Genomic DNA, 17608 nt, shown 5'->3' with positions numbered 1-17608 from the left:
AAATCCGAATTTCTGCTCAACAAATTTCATCTACGCGTCCCCGCACGGCCAACCCGCAACGTCAAGCTATTTCACAATCCCACCACAAGGCTCTCCCTCCTACAAATGTGGACATATTCTTGCCAGAACAAAGTTTTAGAAAATTGTTAACGATATATGTATAATTTTGATTTGTTTTCAGTGCCATCTTGTACTCTATTTTGTTGTTGTTGTTATTGTTATTTTCCTGCTTTTACTGTTTCAGTGTAAAATGGTCATTCAGTACTGTATCTGAAACTTTAGGTAAAATAAATAAATAAATAAATAAATTTGTTTGTTTTGTCAAGGCTACACCAATTTAAAACACGATTACGATGATTATGTAAGTGGGGGCATCAACTACAATCAGTTTTCCAAATTTTGCTCTTCATGTTGGAACCAAGATGATTTCGGATTTGTCACAATAGACATGACGAGGAAACCCAATAACGGAAAATACAGAAACAAAATTAATAATTTTCTAAACGTTGCAACGTTACAAGAAACGTCTTGAGCTATTATAAATAACTACGTACAAAAAAAAAAATGAAACGCAAACTTGCAGACGACAACCTGAAGCTGCGTAGCTACCTGGCAAAGAGGTTTAAGGGTTGGAAATCCGAGAATCGTGGGATTTACGAAGAGAAAAAGCGTTAGGATAAACCTATCATCGATGCCATCAGTGGACTCGGTAAAGAAATCAAAGATGCTACCGTGCAAAACAAAGAGTTAATCAACGAGCTTGTGCCACTTACTGCTCGAAATTATACCATACCTACACCCATATCCAGCATTCACACTACTCCATTCGAACTTCCTCCGGCTCCGAGATGTCAGGCCCTAGGCAGTACCTCGTCGGACAAGCTAGTCGAGCTGGGTCCATTGGCGAGGGATTACCTAAGCACCGGGAAATTCGAAAAAGACGAGTTATTCGGATTGTACCCGACCATGGAACATAACGAGGGTGTGGTTTGGAAGATTGGAAAGTCAAAAGTCACGTTCGAGGGCGACGATGTAAAAGTTAATTTGGGCTAGAAGAACAGCTGCTCCAGGTATCCTGGCACGCTGGGACTGTGGGAACTTATCACTAAGAAGCAGCCTAAAGAATATACACACGAGGATTACCAAAGTTGCACAGAAATTTTGATCATGACTGACGCACTGTACCAAAACAACGATACAACACAGAATCGCGTGAAATCTAGCAGTGGAGAAAAGTACAGGAACCTCATCAAGCCAATATAGACCCAGCTCAAAACTGGCAGCGGTGTCAAACTCTAAAACACCTTGCCCAAAAAGTTTGTTTGGGTAGACGACGTAAGGAAGCTTGTACCTCGATTGCTGGTTATCGCAGGCGAAGAAAATGCAGGCAATCGCAACTTCCACAACGATCATGGACATGATTAGCACCAAGCTTGCCAACTTCATTGTCAACGACAATAAAGGTATAGGTTACCTTATCAAAATCATCAACATCCTGCCTCCCGAATTCTGGAATGTAGCCGAGGGTCGAGGTGTGGTGAACGATATTATCAACAAGCTACCCTTCGAAATGCACCTGCCAGGTTACCAGTACTGCGGTCCGGGTACGAAACTCCAACAAGACAAGGGAGTTAACCCACTGGACGCAGCATGCAAGGACCACGACATTGCCTACAATTCTCACAGCGATTATGACGCACGTTATGATGCAGACAGAAAGTTGGAGCATGTGCATTTCGGGAGAATCGTTAGCAGAGATGCCTCGCTAGGTGAATGGGTTGCCGCATTGGGTACGACCATCGCCATGAACACAAAACGAAAGTTAGGGTGGGGATTGTAACTAAATAACCCTTGTGAAAGACAAGCAACTTGTATAACCGACCTACCATCACTTCATTTCATTAGGCAAAGCAGAGTTTTTCTTACCCTCTCACGATATATAAATAACATATTAGCACTATGAAGCCAAAACTTGTTGCTTACCAAATACCCTACGCAAACCTCAAGTCTCTCGGAACATTAGATAGAATGCTCACCAAAAAGCAGCGCGAGAAGAAACATTCCTGCTTGGCAAAAGGTCATGGAATGAAATTGCTGCTCAGCATTCCTCAGTTGAGGAGGTTACAAGGTTCGCGAAAGCAGCAGAAGACTGGAAGTTTCATTTACAGCATCCCGGCTATCTTGGCAGCTGTAGGCAGCTTGGCAGGAGGCAATGCCGCCATTGCCAAGACCGTCATCGATGCAAAAAAGAGCAAGGCCGAGTTAGAAGAGCAGAAACGCCACAACCTGGTTATGGAGAAGAAGGGGAAAGGTTTGACCAAAAAGCGAAAGAACAACCTCGAAGCTTTAAAAAGTTTAAAAAAAAAGAAGAGCCCCTGTTCAACTTCGATCTTGAATCTTTGATCGAATCTTTGGGGATTATGCACTTCAGGGGCGTTTTCATGTCTGATTCTCTACCTTCTGTTGTGAAGAAAAAAAGTGTGCGGCGTGGTTAACCTAGACAGTTACGAAAATCCAGGTACACATTGGATATGCTACCTCAAAGCCAACAACAAGAAAGCATTTGTTTTCGATTCATTCGGAGGCATGCCACCTGCTGGGTTGGTAAAGTATCTCAGTGTTGTCAACCTCTACTACAGGGTTTCAGCGATGTGAACTGTGGCCTTCTCTGCGTTTCCATGCTTGTCTTCATCTCGCAATTAAATAACCCAACAATCGAGGATTTTCAGAAAGCATTGTGGCACCTCAAGCACTATGGGAGTATTCCATCTTACAAGCGAGACTTCGCTTCTGAAACTGGCATTGCATGACGCTATCATCTATCCTAAATATATTGCTCTTCGTGCATTCTACAACATGTACCTGATACCTAATGTGACGGTACACAACAATACCATCAAAATTGGCAGGAAAAAAATGATCATCACCCATGGCCAGTACAATCTGTATATTTTGCAGGCTCAATTGCCAAGAAGTGTACTGCTGTCGCAAAATTCTGTAACTCACAGGGTGGAACTGGTGTCTGCCACGGAAACCTTAGACCTGGGTACCATCGGAGAGCTTTTGGGATTCGAGAACAACACAAAGTTCGAACTTGGCACCAAGCACATCGGTGCTAATATTCCTAAATTTCTAGCCATCGAGACTCTGAACATACATTGCAATGTTGCAGAAGGTATGATCACCAAATCCTTGGACGGCATCCCAGGGAGTCACAAGCAGACAGGTATTATCGCTACGTTCAAACCAAACTCTGAGTTCATGGAGCCAATTATCTACACACCCTCCCCACCGATATACTTTCCTGTATCTCGTAATCGCATAGACAACATAGAATTGGAAATTACCAACGAGAAGGGAGAGGTGGTTGATTTTGCAGGAGCCACGACCGCTGCCGTCGTGGAGATTAACATATAATAAATAACCATTATGGAGTAAATCGAAAGTTACGAGTTGCAGTGCTTCGCACCCAATCGTCGTACGTTTGCCAACCTCAATGAAGCGAATAGAGAGATAGAATACGAAGTGGAAGTCGGGAACGGGTTTATTCACCCTCACAGAGCTGATTTTGTATATCAAGTTTGATGTTGTGAAGAGAGACAACGGCGAAGCATTTCTTGCCAATGCAAATTTAAGACTTGTAGATACTTTGTGCCGTACCTGTTCTCGCAGGTGGAAGTTAGAAAGCATGGCACCGTCATCGATAGGGTTGACTACCCCGGGATTACCTCTACAGCTGTGGGAACACTGAAACTCTCCAAGACCGATGCAGCATACTACCAGGCAGAGGGATTCGAAGCAGGTACAAAAATCAAAACTGAAAGTCACACAGTACTGTTTCCCATGCGCCTGCTTCTTGGCTTCTTCTCCGACTACTCAGAGATTATGTGGAAGGGTGGTTTGCGCGTCACTTTTCGCAGAAGCGCCAACGACAACGATGCGCTGATGCGTTACAACACCTTGAGTGCAGACGGTTCAGCACTTCCCAACACACTACCCGATCCTGCCAAGTGCATCATCCAGTCCATGGAGCTGCGCATGCCCGTAGTGGAATACGAAACTAATACGCTCTCAAGTACAAAGCAGACATTTTGAAGAATCCCCAAGTACCCATCCAATTTTACGTTTACCAGTGCGTGCAGATACCTGCTTCCGGCAACCATTTTGAATTTGACGTTACCACACAGTTTAACAGCAGCCGGTACGATATTCCAGAGTTTGTGGCTGTACTCTTCCAGACAGGGAAGGACAACAACCAAGAAAAAGATTTGAGCCAGTTCGACAACTGCAAGATTAAGAATATCTACCTCAAAAATGGTAGGAACGAAGTTTTCCCTCGTGAGAACTACAACCTAACATTGCAAACAACGACTTCCTGAAACTGTACGAGGCATACACAGCTTACAAGAGAGTGACCTCCAGCAATGTGGACATGTACTACAACCCCAATGAGTTCATAGCTCGCATACCCATGTTCGTCATTAACACATCTAAGAGGAAGCAGGTGGTTGTTAACGATCGTACCAACATCAAAATTGTGTGCGAGTTCCATGACGCCTTGCCTGTCGATACTCTATGCAGCGTCATTCTTATTGTAGAGAAAACTTTTGTGTATGATGTCAAGAATGAAAGAGTGACTGAACAGTTTTAGATACAAGAAAAAAAATTGGATAATTCTATAAAAATTACACTGACCTTAGATACAAACATTCTTCACACAAACAAAAATCACTATACTATAGAAATTTATGGCAATACTGAGTAGTGCCAACTTCTATTTGTAGGCTAGCCCCGCCTGTGAAATATCATATGGTGAAATTTTTGTGGAGTAAGTTGGCAACACTGCGAGCCCCCACTGTGGCCTCCAAAAGTAGTGGGGCATTGAACCCATTGTTAAAACGCCACGACATACATCGTGAAAAGGGGCTCACACATCATAAAAAATACATCACATCGCAACTACAAAAAAAAATGAGGCCCCCAAATACATCGTACACGTTTACGTTGAGGGTCCCACCTACAAAAATAAGGCCCCAAAATAAGATTGAGCAAAAAATAGGGCTAGAACATCGTCAAATGCTATAAAATCAACAAAAAATACATCATAGCCGTTTACGCTGAGAGCCCACCTACAAGGATAACATAGAAACAACCATTTTACACTTTGTAGGTTATAATAACCCGTAAAAGGCTGTAAAAGAATGAATAGGTTAAGTTATATCACGTAAGATCATGTCATACCTACAAAGATGAGGCTCCAAAAATAAGATTGAGCAAAAAATAGGGCTACAACATCGTCGAACGCAATAAAATCCATAAAAAAATCATCAAAATATGTCACAACTGAGGTTAAATACTAGGCATACTAGGCATACTAGGCATACCTACGAGGATTGCGTAGAAACAATACATTTACACTGCTTGCTGCCTTATAGGAAGGAAAAGGGGAGATAAAGTGTGAGAATTGTGCCTTTAGACCAGTTCCGTCCGACCGAAGGTTAAATGTAATGAAGAGCCTTTTCCCGCTACATTGATTAGTGTGAATTGTACATTGAATATCTAACTTTATGTACACTACTACAACGTTAACATGTTGCAGAAGAAGCTGCTCAAATAATCGTTCTCCGTTTTTCGCTTTTCTTAGTCTGGCAGAAACTGAGGCTTCCTTCGTGTCCTTTTGACAATGGTAGTTTTTTTTTTATTTAGCTCAAGAATAGAACTACTTTCACCTTTGATGTATAATTGAACCAAGTTTTTTTCTTATCTCTAACAGAACCAGATGTGTCTACCTGTCCCCCACTCCCCCGGAACAGTTAGGTAATTCAGACTTACTCTTCCTTCACTGCATCGGTAGTATTATTTGTGCCTGAATCCTCCAACAAAGAAGATTAAGGCTTGCAATATTATTGTACCTTGTAATGCTTTCACGTTATAATAAAATTATTGTATTTAATGTATGAAGTTATTTCGTATCATTATATTGTCTTACTCTATTACATAAATATATTCTACTGTATTTATTGAAACTTGCAATAATGTTCCAAACAAAAAAAATGAGAAATGTATCACCACATATTAAAAAAAATATATCTACAAAGGTAACTTTGAAAGTTATCTAATATAATACAGATAAAATAAAAATATTGTTATGGGATATGAAAGATAAAAATATAAACAAGACATCTACTCACTGATTGTAGCATAAATACTCCAGATGCAAGGATGCGAACATATATATTGAACCTCAGGGTACAATACTGTAAAAAAGATATTAAAAGTCTTTATCGATGGATTGTCAACTACAATGAGCACATGTGAGCATAGCACATGCACCATAAGGAAATATTTTGATTACACATCACATAAGTCCTTTCTAAGACACAATAATGAACATTTTCCATTTAATTCTTGCTCTGCATTTAGCTTTTCTACCCTACATATAATTTACTCCGAGAGTTTAATGTACAGAATACATACATACGCATATATATTATGTCGAGATCATAATAGAAACTCAGAATAATTACCGTCAGTATGTATTATGAATGTATGTATTATATTAAATTCCATAATTGATGGACGTCGGGTTCTGAAATTGTTGAAGATTCCGCCGCTGAACAGTAATCCATTGATTGACTGATTGATTTGGTGTTTTAAGTCCACTTTATGCACAGTAAGGCTAATCGGGACTGGACCTACAGTTTAAAGTGGGATCCGAACCACTTGTGCCTCCACCGGGTATCGAACCCGGGAGAACAGTAATCCGGAATGAAATAATGAAATGAAAAAAAAATCGACAAAAATCAAGAGCTCGTTATTTAACCCCTAAATCAATACAAATGCGTAGGATTACAATATTTTAAGGAATAATCAACAGAACTTTTGTCCACAGAATTCATATGAGATTCATTATTTTCATTTTTATACAAAAAGTATAATAATACTTTATTATACACACTTCAGATCACAGAAAAACTAAAAATTACACACAATACACTTGGAATACTGAATACATTCCCAGAACGTAGATTAAATAATAATAAAAATAATTATAATAAGGACAATAAAATAATATAATAATAATTGCAAAAAGTAAGGTTATAATGAATTTATGCTCAATAAATGTTTAATGCCACGAAATCACTTTCAAAATAAATTTATCTGTTTTAAGACACTAAATAATATTCATTCACAAGTTCCGATTTCTTTATTTCTCTCCTTTAATTGTACTTTGATGGTGAATGAGGATTCCTTAGACGCAATATCCCGGCGAAGTTCTTCACTTTATCGCTTCTTATTTCCGTCGCTACTTTCTTCAAAACTGATAATATGCCCTTGAGAGTGCATAGATTGAAGAAAATGCAACTAGAAACACCCCTTTTTTTAATGCCAACTGAAAATATTTTCAAGAAAACTATCTTCTATTCGGCAACAATTTTCATATCCTTAAAATACTTTGCTGCAGCACCCCGACACAGCACCTCAACACTAATCTTTTTAACACAATCTTCATCGATATTGTCAATATTTATAGGATCTAACACGAATGAAACAAATGTATAATTTGATCATTCGTATCTTCATCAGATTCTTTATGAAGAATGGTTTGGGGATTTCTATGACGCACAACCGCCATTAATCCGCAAGGACAAGTGAATGGGTAAAAATGACCAAAGCGATTGTGAAATATTTTTTTCATCTTGACCAATGAGCGCCTTTGGCGACCTTTCTGAGTATCTTTCCAGTGAATCCTTCCGAATGTCATGACCTTGAATCAACTGTGAGGCTTCGTTAGGTCCCCTCGCAGAGCTGTAGAAACACTGCCTGTGTAAATTTCACCCACACGTGCGCTCCTGCGTTTCAGTTTGGCATTTAAACATGTTCTCTTTCTTTATGAATTGTGAAACACAATAAAGATGTTCAAAATTAATACAATTACTTTAAAGGTATTGTAATTCAAATGCTTTAATGTAACTATAATTTGGACTTACGAACTAATTTTGCTTCTGGGTAATATTTAATTGTACAAAGTGCGACCCTTAGGCTAAAACTTTAGGGAGGGTGATAATGAAAGTTTTTGGGGGTGTGATGGGGTTTCTGCGGTCGTTTTAATAACTAACTGTTGCACTGCACTACTGCTATATGTACTAAGCATCAGCTGATAGGGAAATCGAAGACCTGTCATTCCCCAGCACGCGTACACGTGACCACGTTTGATTCAGGGTTGCCAGCTGACCCATTAACAGCAGAGCACATGTTCTCAAATAAACAAATTTTGTCAAAAGTAGCAAAAAGTAACAAAACTTTTCTCCCGTACCGTTCTCACAGTACTTTAGAAAGTATCCTTTGCTTTAGAAATCGTCGGGGGAAATAGCGGCGAGAGCTATGTTAACTCAAGGTAACTTCTTCATTTTTAAGTCGAAAATGAAAACGTTATAATAATACTTAAATTGAGATTTGTGTTCTTTTCCTGTATATTACGCGGAAGTTGTGAGTCTACCTAGCACAATGTTATTATCCGACGAAGAAATATTGATACAACAAGTCTTAAAAATTAGTACAAAATATAATCTGTAAATTCCATTTTAACGGATCGCAATTTGAGGTCCGAAAACAAGAACAAATAATCAGTTTGGAGAAAGAAATCTGTTTCAGTTCCGTGCCCTATTTAGTTGTTTAGAGAAATCTTCATGTTTAATACCCCTACCGAAAGTCAAAATTTCTATTTTTTTCCATGTTTTCGGACATTCTGGATCACTGTGCGTTGTTACCCTGCCCTCGTGTCAGGGCAAGAGTGTTTTTTTCCTTACTTAATTATTTTATTAATATGTTAATTAATTAGGTAATTACGTGTATAAAAATATGTATATGTGATAAGTGTATATCAATTTATTATGCATTTTTAGGTTCGTATATATTCCATGTATAAAAACCATGTAGCTCTGTTATTTCTTCGTGTTTCGAACGTTCAAGGTAATGGCGGGCAATTTAGCTGTTAAAGAATAAAAAATTTGAAAACTTTTGGCAACAGACGCCAACCAAACATATATAAACTCCCAGATGAGAGTGGGGGAGGTCGGCTGTTGGAACTGAGACTTGGAAGGGAGAGGCTGTTTTTGCTTCGGTCAGCTAGGACCGGAGGACAGGTCTCCTGAAATGGATTGCCGGGCAAGCTAGTGCCTGCGTGTCCAGTTTAGAGATAAAAAGGTAGTTTGTACTGGATGTTATTTTGAGGTACTTACGGTGCACCGGGCAGCCTAATGCCTTGTCGCCGTGGAGGTTGAGAAATATACACGTCGGGCGACCTCGCGCCTGTTAAGACGTTTCTTGGAGTAACGCGAGTCTACCTTGTGACAAGCGTACTCCCGATGTAATTCATGAAAGGTAAAGCATCCAGGTACAAGCAATAGATATTCCAACATCAAAATTAGAGTTTTGGCCCGATAACACTGTCCAACAAAATTGAGGTTTTTGTCTGTTAAAAGAAAAGTTGTGGGTGATTCTAATTGAATTTGATGTGCTGATTTCAAATCTAATTACAGAATTTTTCCATCACCCATGAAATTTGAGTAACAGGGTACATGCAAAATATCAGGTACATACAAATCTTATATAGCTTTATAGTGATACGATGCAATATTTTTTACAAAAATGGCATATCTAGAATGACTTCGAACTTGATTTTCGGCTGTATTGCCTGAGGAACATCACTTTTAGTGTCCAGCAATAATCGGCCAACATATTTGGAGTCCATTTTCCCTGGTAGTGCCTTTCCATTTTAACAATTTCCTGGTGGAAACATTCTCCATGTTCCACGCTCATTGTCCAAAGGTTTTGCGGGAAGAAATCGAGGTGGGAGTCTTGAAAAGTGTATCTTCAGAGACATATTACTCTCCAGAGCATGAAAGTTCTGAATCAAATTACTGACAAGTTCTCTGTAATTTTCTGACTTGTAGTTTCGGAGGAAATTTATGCTTACTTCCTTCAAAGATTGCCAAGCAGCCAATTCCAGCTCATTTAGGCTCTTTTCAAAACCATTATCTTTCACTAGTTTCCTGATTTGAGAGCCAACAAATGTTCCCTCTTTTAGTTTCGCATCGGTAATTCGCGGAAACTTCTCTTTGAGGAACATAAATCCACTACCCTCATGGTCCATTCCTTTTACAAAATTCTTAATCGGACCAAGCTTTATGTGGAGAGGAGGCAGTAAGATTTTGTCTGAACTTACAAGTGGTGGATGAACAACATTCTCCTGTCGTGCGATAAGTGACTCTCTCTTCGGGCAGTTCTTTTTAACATAATGATTTTTCTATCTCTGCTGTCCTATTTACACAGGAAACAGCAAAATTTGGTGTAACCTAGTTGCAATCCTAAGAGTATAGCAATAACTTTTAAATCTCCACATATCTGCCAAGAGTATTTACAGTACTGGATATTTGTTAAGTTTCATGTTTTCATAACTTTCCTGCATGCCCCAGGAATATGCTACGGGAATGCTTGGATATTTATTTCCATTGTACAGTACAACTCCTTTCAAACTTGTTTTCCAAGAGTCTAAAAACAAACTCCATTATTCACTTTTATGGACAATATCTAGTCACTCTAATAGACCATCGATGTTACAACAGAAAACAAGGTCCTTATCTTCAGCATACATATCTACAAAGTATTTTTGGCGTTGCCGGAAAAAGTAACTCTAGTGTCACTCTCCAATAAATGCCATCCTTTTAATCGCGATGCAAGCAGTTCTGCTATACCCTTACTTAACTCTAGATCTCAAACTAAATCGTTAAGATCCTCTTCAGTTATTAAGTGAGGTTCAGTTGTTGAAACACTCCCCACAAAATCAGAATCATTATGCAATTCACTACATTCATGCAGACATCAATGGCCTAAAGTTACTAGTGCATTGTTGGAGCAAAGGCATAAAAATATTTTAATTATTGCCTTCCAATCAGCTTATTATGGACTGCATGCTGCAATAATAATGCAGAATTATATTTTTATTGTTACAATAAAATGGTGGGTGATTGACAATTTCTGACTTCATTTTCGGAATCAGCAGGTGGCAAAACATAAAGAACCGTTGAAATTTTACTTTTAACAAAACCATTGTTGGACAGTGTAATTAGAGAAATGAACATTCGGATGCGACTTCTATATACTTCAAATTTTACGTTAATTAAACTATAGAAAATATCCAAAATTTCAGTTTTTAATTTTACAGATGCTGGACAAGGTAATTTATCCCCGTATAGCAATAAGGTTTCGCAAAGGTTATCCGTTGTCTCTTGTAGTTAATTATATAATTATGTTGACTTGTAGCAACCCACGTGCATTGTCGTACAAAGAAAGATACCCCTACACAAATCTGAGCCGAGTACGAAGTGCACCGAACCTCGAGTGCGGACGTAAAGTGTGGGGGGTCAGACTAGTAACAGGGAGACTGCTGGGAGACTTTTCCACATCAGCGATGAAAGCCCCAGATTTCTACAAAATGCTTGGACTTATGTATTCACGTTACATGAGATACTGTTTTTTCTGCGACGCGACTTCGCTTGGGCTGACGAGGAATCTTGACAAGAAATATCATTCCACTGGAATTGGAACTACTCGAATTCATTAATGCAACCTTTAAAACGTTAATTGAAGAATAGTTTTATCGTATTATGACGTCAGTTACGATGAAATTTTATATAGTGATTGTTGCCAGATTTTAAGTTCTTTTAGGCTACTAGGAGATAGCAGTTGTTTAGCGAGATGATGATTTCAAGCTGCTTCAAATGTATTGATTTTGTAGTGTGTTTGAGGAAAGGTTTTCGAGATTAATATTATTATTTCCCGATTCCATGTTTTCTTTACAAGTGTAAATTATATGGAACATATCACAAGTGCAAGTTGTTATTTAGTGACAGGTTGTGTAAATGTTTACACATCTGAGGGTGCCTCAGAGCAGGCTGGTACGTCTTGTTGTTTTCCACGAAAGGAAAAGTGGTAAGTTTCTTAAGTGACAAAAACCGGGCAACGTAGCAAACTGCAATAAGATGAACCATTAGATCTAAGTGAAAACGACGCTACTGACTGTGACCGATGCCTGCAAGAAATTTGAAAATATGTACTAAGCATTGCCTGAAATAATATGTGGAGGACTTTCACAAAAGTAGTATGCTATGCTAGTTAATTCTTCATTACTTTAGAAACTCAATTACTTTATAGAACTCCGCATGTACTGGACAGGGTTCATATGATAATGGGGTGTGTATATAAAAATCAGAAACACACAAATTATCAATATTTATGCTGAAGTATTTATAGCTATCGTTTTTAATAATTCGAAAACAAAGTTAGTTTGCAAATTAAGAAGAAATGTCAGTTATGCTTACTGATATATTTATGTATAAATATATTAAGTTACCTCGTACGTTGATGTCAAATGTAGTTTCCTATAAACTGGCATGAAGAAATATATTATAAATGGCGTAGTTAAAGCATAAGCGACTCCTGCTAGAGCAATTTGAGATCCATACACGTAGACTTCTGCAGGGTTCCCCAACAGCGAGATTGCAGATATCGTGCTGAAGAAAAAGAAAAAGATCAGGTGTTTGAATACATAACAAGAAAGATTCACTTATGTTCATCCTTGGGTTTTCAAAATTTTGAAAAAATGTATATGCTGTTGCGTTCAGAAAAATGTAACGCTAGCTTACTCATGCCGTACAAGAACTTACTTACTACAGGGGGACATGGTCTCTGAGGACCACACATTTTATCATAACTAAAATTCAAGAAACCGTTTTATTTTTTAATCACTGTCCCCTTTGTTGTTTATGTGAGTATAATTATATCATAAATACAAACGTAACTATCATTACTAACAAATAAAAATCAATTGTTGTCAATACGTACCACACACATACTTCATCATTCACTAAACTTTCAGCACTTAAACATGTTTAAACATTGTTTAAGGAGTACACATGTTTTGTTTACAAACGTGCAGTTATACAGTAATTATAATAATTAATAAAATTACCATCAGTCCAAACTAATTGCACTGTTACAAAGCAGGAGTAGCATGTCGCAACACACGTCCCAACGAGGGTGGACAGCCGCAGCCAATGGTGCCTACAGGGGGGGGAAGGGATTTGTTTCCTTTCAAACATAAAATTCAACATTTATATATTTTCTAAACATGTTAATGCAAATACACCTTAAATTCACCCTATTTAATCCATTCGATGAACATAAGACATTAGGGGCAGGGGTGCCTACGGGTGAATTTGTGGACGCACGTTGAGGAGGGGCGGATATCCAACTATTGAATGTCAGCGTTGAGTGTGGCGGGTATTTTAGTTAGCGGGATTGATCAGTAAATTGAGGGTCAAGTATCAAATGTTTGTATTACTATCTTAGACTGTTGCGGAAATCCTGGTGTGGGGACTGAGATTTTTTTTGAGGACGTGATATCCATTCTACCGTTTAAACAGTAAATCTAAAATTCTCATGGTAATTTTGGTGGGAGGATTGATTATTCAATGTAAGGGAGAAGATAATGAAGCTCTTGATAAAGTGTTAAATCTTAGATTGTCAAGGGATTCCTGTAGTAGGGGACGAGTAATTTTTTTTCGGACTATATTTAGATATGTGGTATATACATGTCTTCGGTGCCAAACATGCGAAAAAAGAAGCTCGAAAAGAGTAAATATCGCGGGATCTTAACAAAGTATTGACACCCCATTAAATTAATATTTTTTTAAAGTCTGCAAGGAAATGCGTGTAAAAACTTTCTTGCTCGCTTCTCTCGCGATTCTGTGTTACGAGAATGTGTTTTTTTGGGTTCTACTGAGGTGAATGCAGTGGCGTAGCGGCCGGCCCTCAAACCAAGCAATGCAGTAGGGCCCCGAGGTGTAGGAGCCCCGCAGTGTTCTCTCTCTGTGTTCCTGAAATTTTGTATAATCCCAGGAAGTTAACAGATAGTGTGGCTTATTTAAAAAATGGATTTACGAAACAGAAATCTGGTTCTCAGTAACATGTCATATGACGACGTCTGCGATAATAAGCAGTGGCATATTGTCTCAGCCATAGGGGACCGGGCAAATTGACGTATGGGTCTCCTCCAAATTGTAGAATTAACTAACTTGCTCACAGATGGCAATCGATACGAAAATCCTCTCGTTTCATACCATTATAGCTACGCAGATTGTAAATGTACATTAGTGTAGTAGCTACAGTTATGAATCCAGGAGAACGATTCAGTTGCTCAACCAGACTTACCCTTATCGTTACACAATACCTAAACAAATTTGATAATTAATTCATGACCTTCTTTTTACCAGTATTATTAGTTTTACATGTGATATTTAAAATGTGACTTCCCACCAAATATTTTCAAACGGACCCCAAGCCCCCAAGCCTCAATATGAAATTGAAATATGATCTGAGATAAATTTTCCACATTGTGTACACCTATTACGTTTTACATCAAAGGGGCAAAAAACTCAGTAGGAGGTGGAGCCCAGGATCAATTGTCCCTTTGCCCTCAGGGCTAGTACTCAATATTGTGTCATGTAGTGTGTACAGCGTATACAATTCTCGAAGCGAAAATTCCTATCTAGGTATTTGCTTCTTCGAGTTATGGGATAGATGGAAGGATCCTTATGTGGGTCAATGTGAAGACAATGCAGTAGGTGGACGAGGGTGCTTTTGCAAATTATCCTAGCTGGATGAATTTTTTCTTAGCTAAGGGCATAGCGTCACTTACCTTCCCTTACACACACTCTTAGAGCACTGATCTATTAAGAAAATGGTTCTTGTTTCATGAGAAAGTCTTTAAGCCTATCGAAAAGAAATGGCATCGTTAAAATTATGAATAATAATATTGAGGTCCACTAACACCAAAATTAAACCCGTGTCTGTACGGCAACAACCTTTTTGGGAGTTGGGGGGTGGGGGGAAGGTCCTTCCCATCGGAATTTCACTGAGTGACACATTTTCAGTGAACGAAGTCCCTTCGCCGCTTTATTATCTATCTCTCAAGACTGGAGTCCTCTGCTGTTTCTTCACAGCACACTGCAATTGATCTTATAATATTAGGACACCATCGACAAACTAGAGGTCCAGTTCAACCCCCATAACTGAAATGATAAGTTTGCTTGAGTATATAACTCACTATTCGTATTGGAAGGCTATGGGAGCGGCTCTTACGTTGAGTCTTTGGGGCTGAGGGGGCATCAATCTCAAAGTCCAAAGAAGGAGTATTTACTATCATCTAAACAATTTCCCCAAACAGTATTTTATTATAATATGTGTATTATATGTAATCTAATATAAAAGAAATGTTTCGAAAAATAATACAAAAGATCATGAACAATATATTTGGCTGTACAGTATGAAGCTTTCCTCCTCTTACAAAAAGAATCATGGCTGTGCCACTGCTTTGAATAATTAAAATATATTTCTAATTTCTTCTTCAAGTTATTTATCAGAGATTCATACCACCCTGATTTAGTTTCGAGAAACTACTACACTGATATATAGCCTAAGTCGAGGACAAAAATGGGATATTTGCGTTACTCGATATTTTCTTTTTCACTGGGGGGGGGGGCTAATATTTTACTTGGTTGGGGGCCCCAGAGAACTGCGCTACGCCACTGGGTGAATGTAAAGTTTTGTATACTACAGCTGCATTACAAGATTAGAGCGATATTCTTTATCTTTATTAATAACATCACTTTTTTAAATATAATGTTTAGTGTTGGTAGACTGTTTAATTTAAAGTAGGTGCATCATTTGGATGATCTACTCCTATTAGCAATGTTATCGTAATATGGATGTCCTGTATGCTGTAATGGTTGTACTAAGTGTACTTCACACGTTATCCAATAAAACCGAAAAATAAATAATATCAAATTCGCATTTCTAACTTCTTGTCGCAGGTCAATTTTACTTTCACAAATGAAATTTGCACTGATGATAAAATCCACGTAGTAATTATTGCTATGGATTACTAAAATAATTATATTTATCCTAAGCAGAGGGAGTGAGTTCTTTGAAAGAGGAACCTTATTTCTAGAGACAGGATTTTTAAAGGGAATTCCTTCTTCTTTCCAACACGGATCATGGAATAAATAACAACAGGTTGATAATTATCTTTCACCAACAAAATTACATGGTGTTGAGTTATTTTTCAGACTACATTCCATTTATTTATTTAATTATTTATTTATTAAACATTACAGGCAAATGCCCAATTAAAGTATTTTGAGGTTAACTGAGTTCAGTTCACATACATATTGACAAAACAAGTAATTAAGAATTGGAAAGAGAAAACAAAGACAATGAGAAAAGAACTACGTATAAGACGAAACAGAATAATCATTACATAACAACAATATATAATACAACCTTAGTGACAATGAAGTTCGACCAGTCACAAATATAGGAGTGCGTTGTGAAAGAAAGAGAACACATGCATATGCTGAACATATTTTATTCAGCAGGCTACATGGAACAAAGGAAAACATAAATTTCCGCTGCAACGCAGCAATGTATGGTGTCCACACAAAATAAAACATTTTCGTCCATCTACACGTGACATTGAAGTTCGACCACTGTTAGAGGGGATCCTGTTTACCATGGTGTGACGCCGCCCCGTCGGCGAATAACTGTGGCAATGCGTCGGGGCATGCTGCGGACGAGTCGTTCAAGGTATTCCACATCGATGCGGTGCCATTCCTCCTGCAGGCAGGCGATAAGAGCAGCCACTGTCGTGGGTCCCCTCTTTTGCACACGTCGCTTAAGAACACGCCACACATTCTCAATGGGCGAGAGGTCGGGACTCGATGGTGGCCATGGCAGAGTTCGCACGTGATGGCGAGTCAACCATTCTCTTGTCAGCCGCGCTGTATGAGGCCTGGTATTGTCGTGTTGAAAGATGAGACGCCGCCTGTGGAACAGGTGCCTTCGCACCGTAGGAAGATGCCGCTCCAGTATGCGTGTATAGGCGTGTGCATTCACAATGCCCTCACAGACGTGTAGTGGGCCAACCCAAGATGCCGTCATGCATCCCCATACCATCACTGACGCAGGTTTCTGTACCCGACGTGCATAACATTTTGCTTCATTCTGTTCCTCCTTCCCACAAATGACTGTTTTCCGTATTTTCCCGTACACAACATTGAAAATGGATTCGTCCGTCCACAAAACCCTGTTCCACTGCCGAAATGTCCATCCCCGGTACATTCGTGCCCACCGTAGTCGATTGCCTTTGTTCAACATGGAAAGGAAGGGTTTACGTTTCGCCTTGAACACTCGGTAACCGCATCGCTGTATGTAATGGCGAATGGTTCTGGTTGACACTTCAATGTGAAAGCGTTCTCGAGTCCACAGTCGTAATTCGGCCACACAAACATGATTGTTGGTCTGGATATAGCGCCTAAATATCCGTAGGTCACGCACGCTCTGCAGGCGTTTTCGACCGGGGGCCTTACCTGGCTCTGCAGTACCCGTATTTTGTTGGTGTTTGATGATGCAGCGGACGGTTGACTTGGGTAAGTTCAGTTGGCGCCCTATTTCCCGTTCACTGAGTCCATCCCGTTGCAACTCCACC

General features: G+C 39.0%; 1 protein-coding gene across 1 annotated transcript in view; it reads right to left on the bottom strand.

Annotated features, from left to right (window-relative positions):
* LOC145982348 (putative sodium-dependent multivitamin transporter) overlaps positions 1–15231 on the bottom strand; it is an 89136-nt gene extending 73905 nt beyond the window's left edge. Inside the window, exons 1-3 of the mRNA XM_083115905.1 lie at positions 15170–15231; positions 12416–12575; positions 6192–6257 (exon numbers count right to left, since the gene is read on the bottom strand). Of these exons, the coding sequence (XP_082972031.1) occupies positions 6192–6257; positions 12416–12575; positions 15170–15231 (288 nt within the window). The remainder of the gene's footprint in view (positions 1–6191; positions 6258–12415; positions 12576–15169) is intronic.
* Between the last annotated feature and the right edge of the window lie 2377 nt (positions 15232–17608).

This window comes from Lepisma saccharinum, unplaced genomic scaffold (genome assembly GCF_977018435.1).
Source record: "Lepisma saccharinum unplaced genomic scaffold, izLepSacc3.1 HAP1_SCAFFOLD_142, whole genome shotgun sequence".
NCBI lineage: Eukaryota > Metazoa > Arthropoda > Insecta > Zygentoma > Lepismatidae > Lepisma > Lepisma saccharinum.
This window is presented reverse-complemented; position numbering and strand designations above follow the sequence as displayed.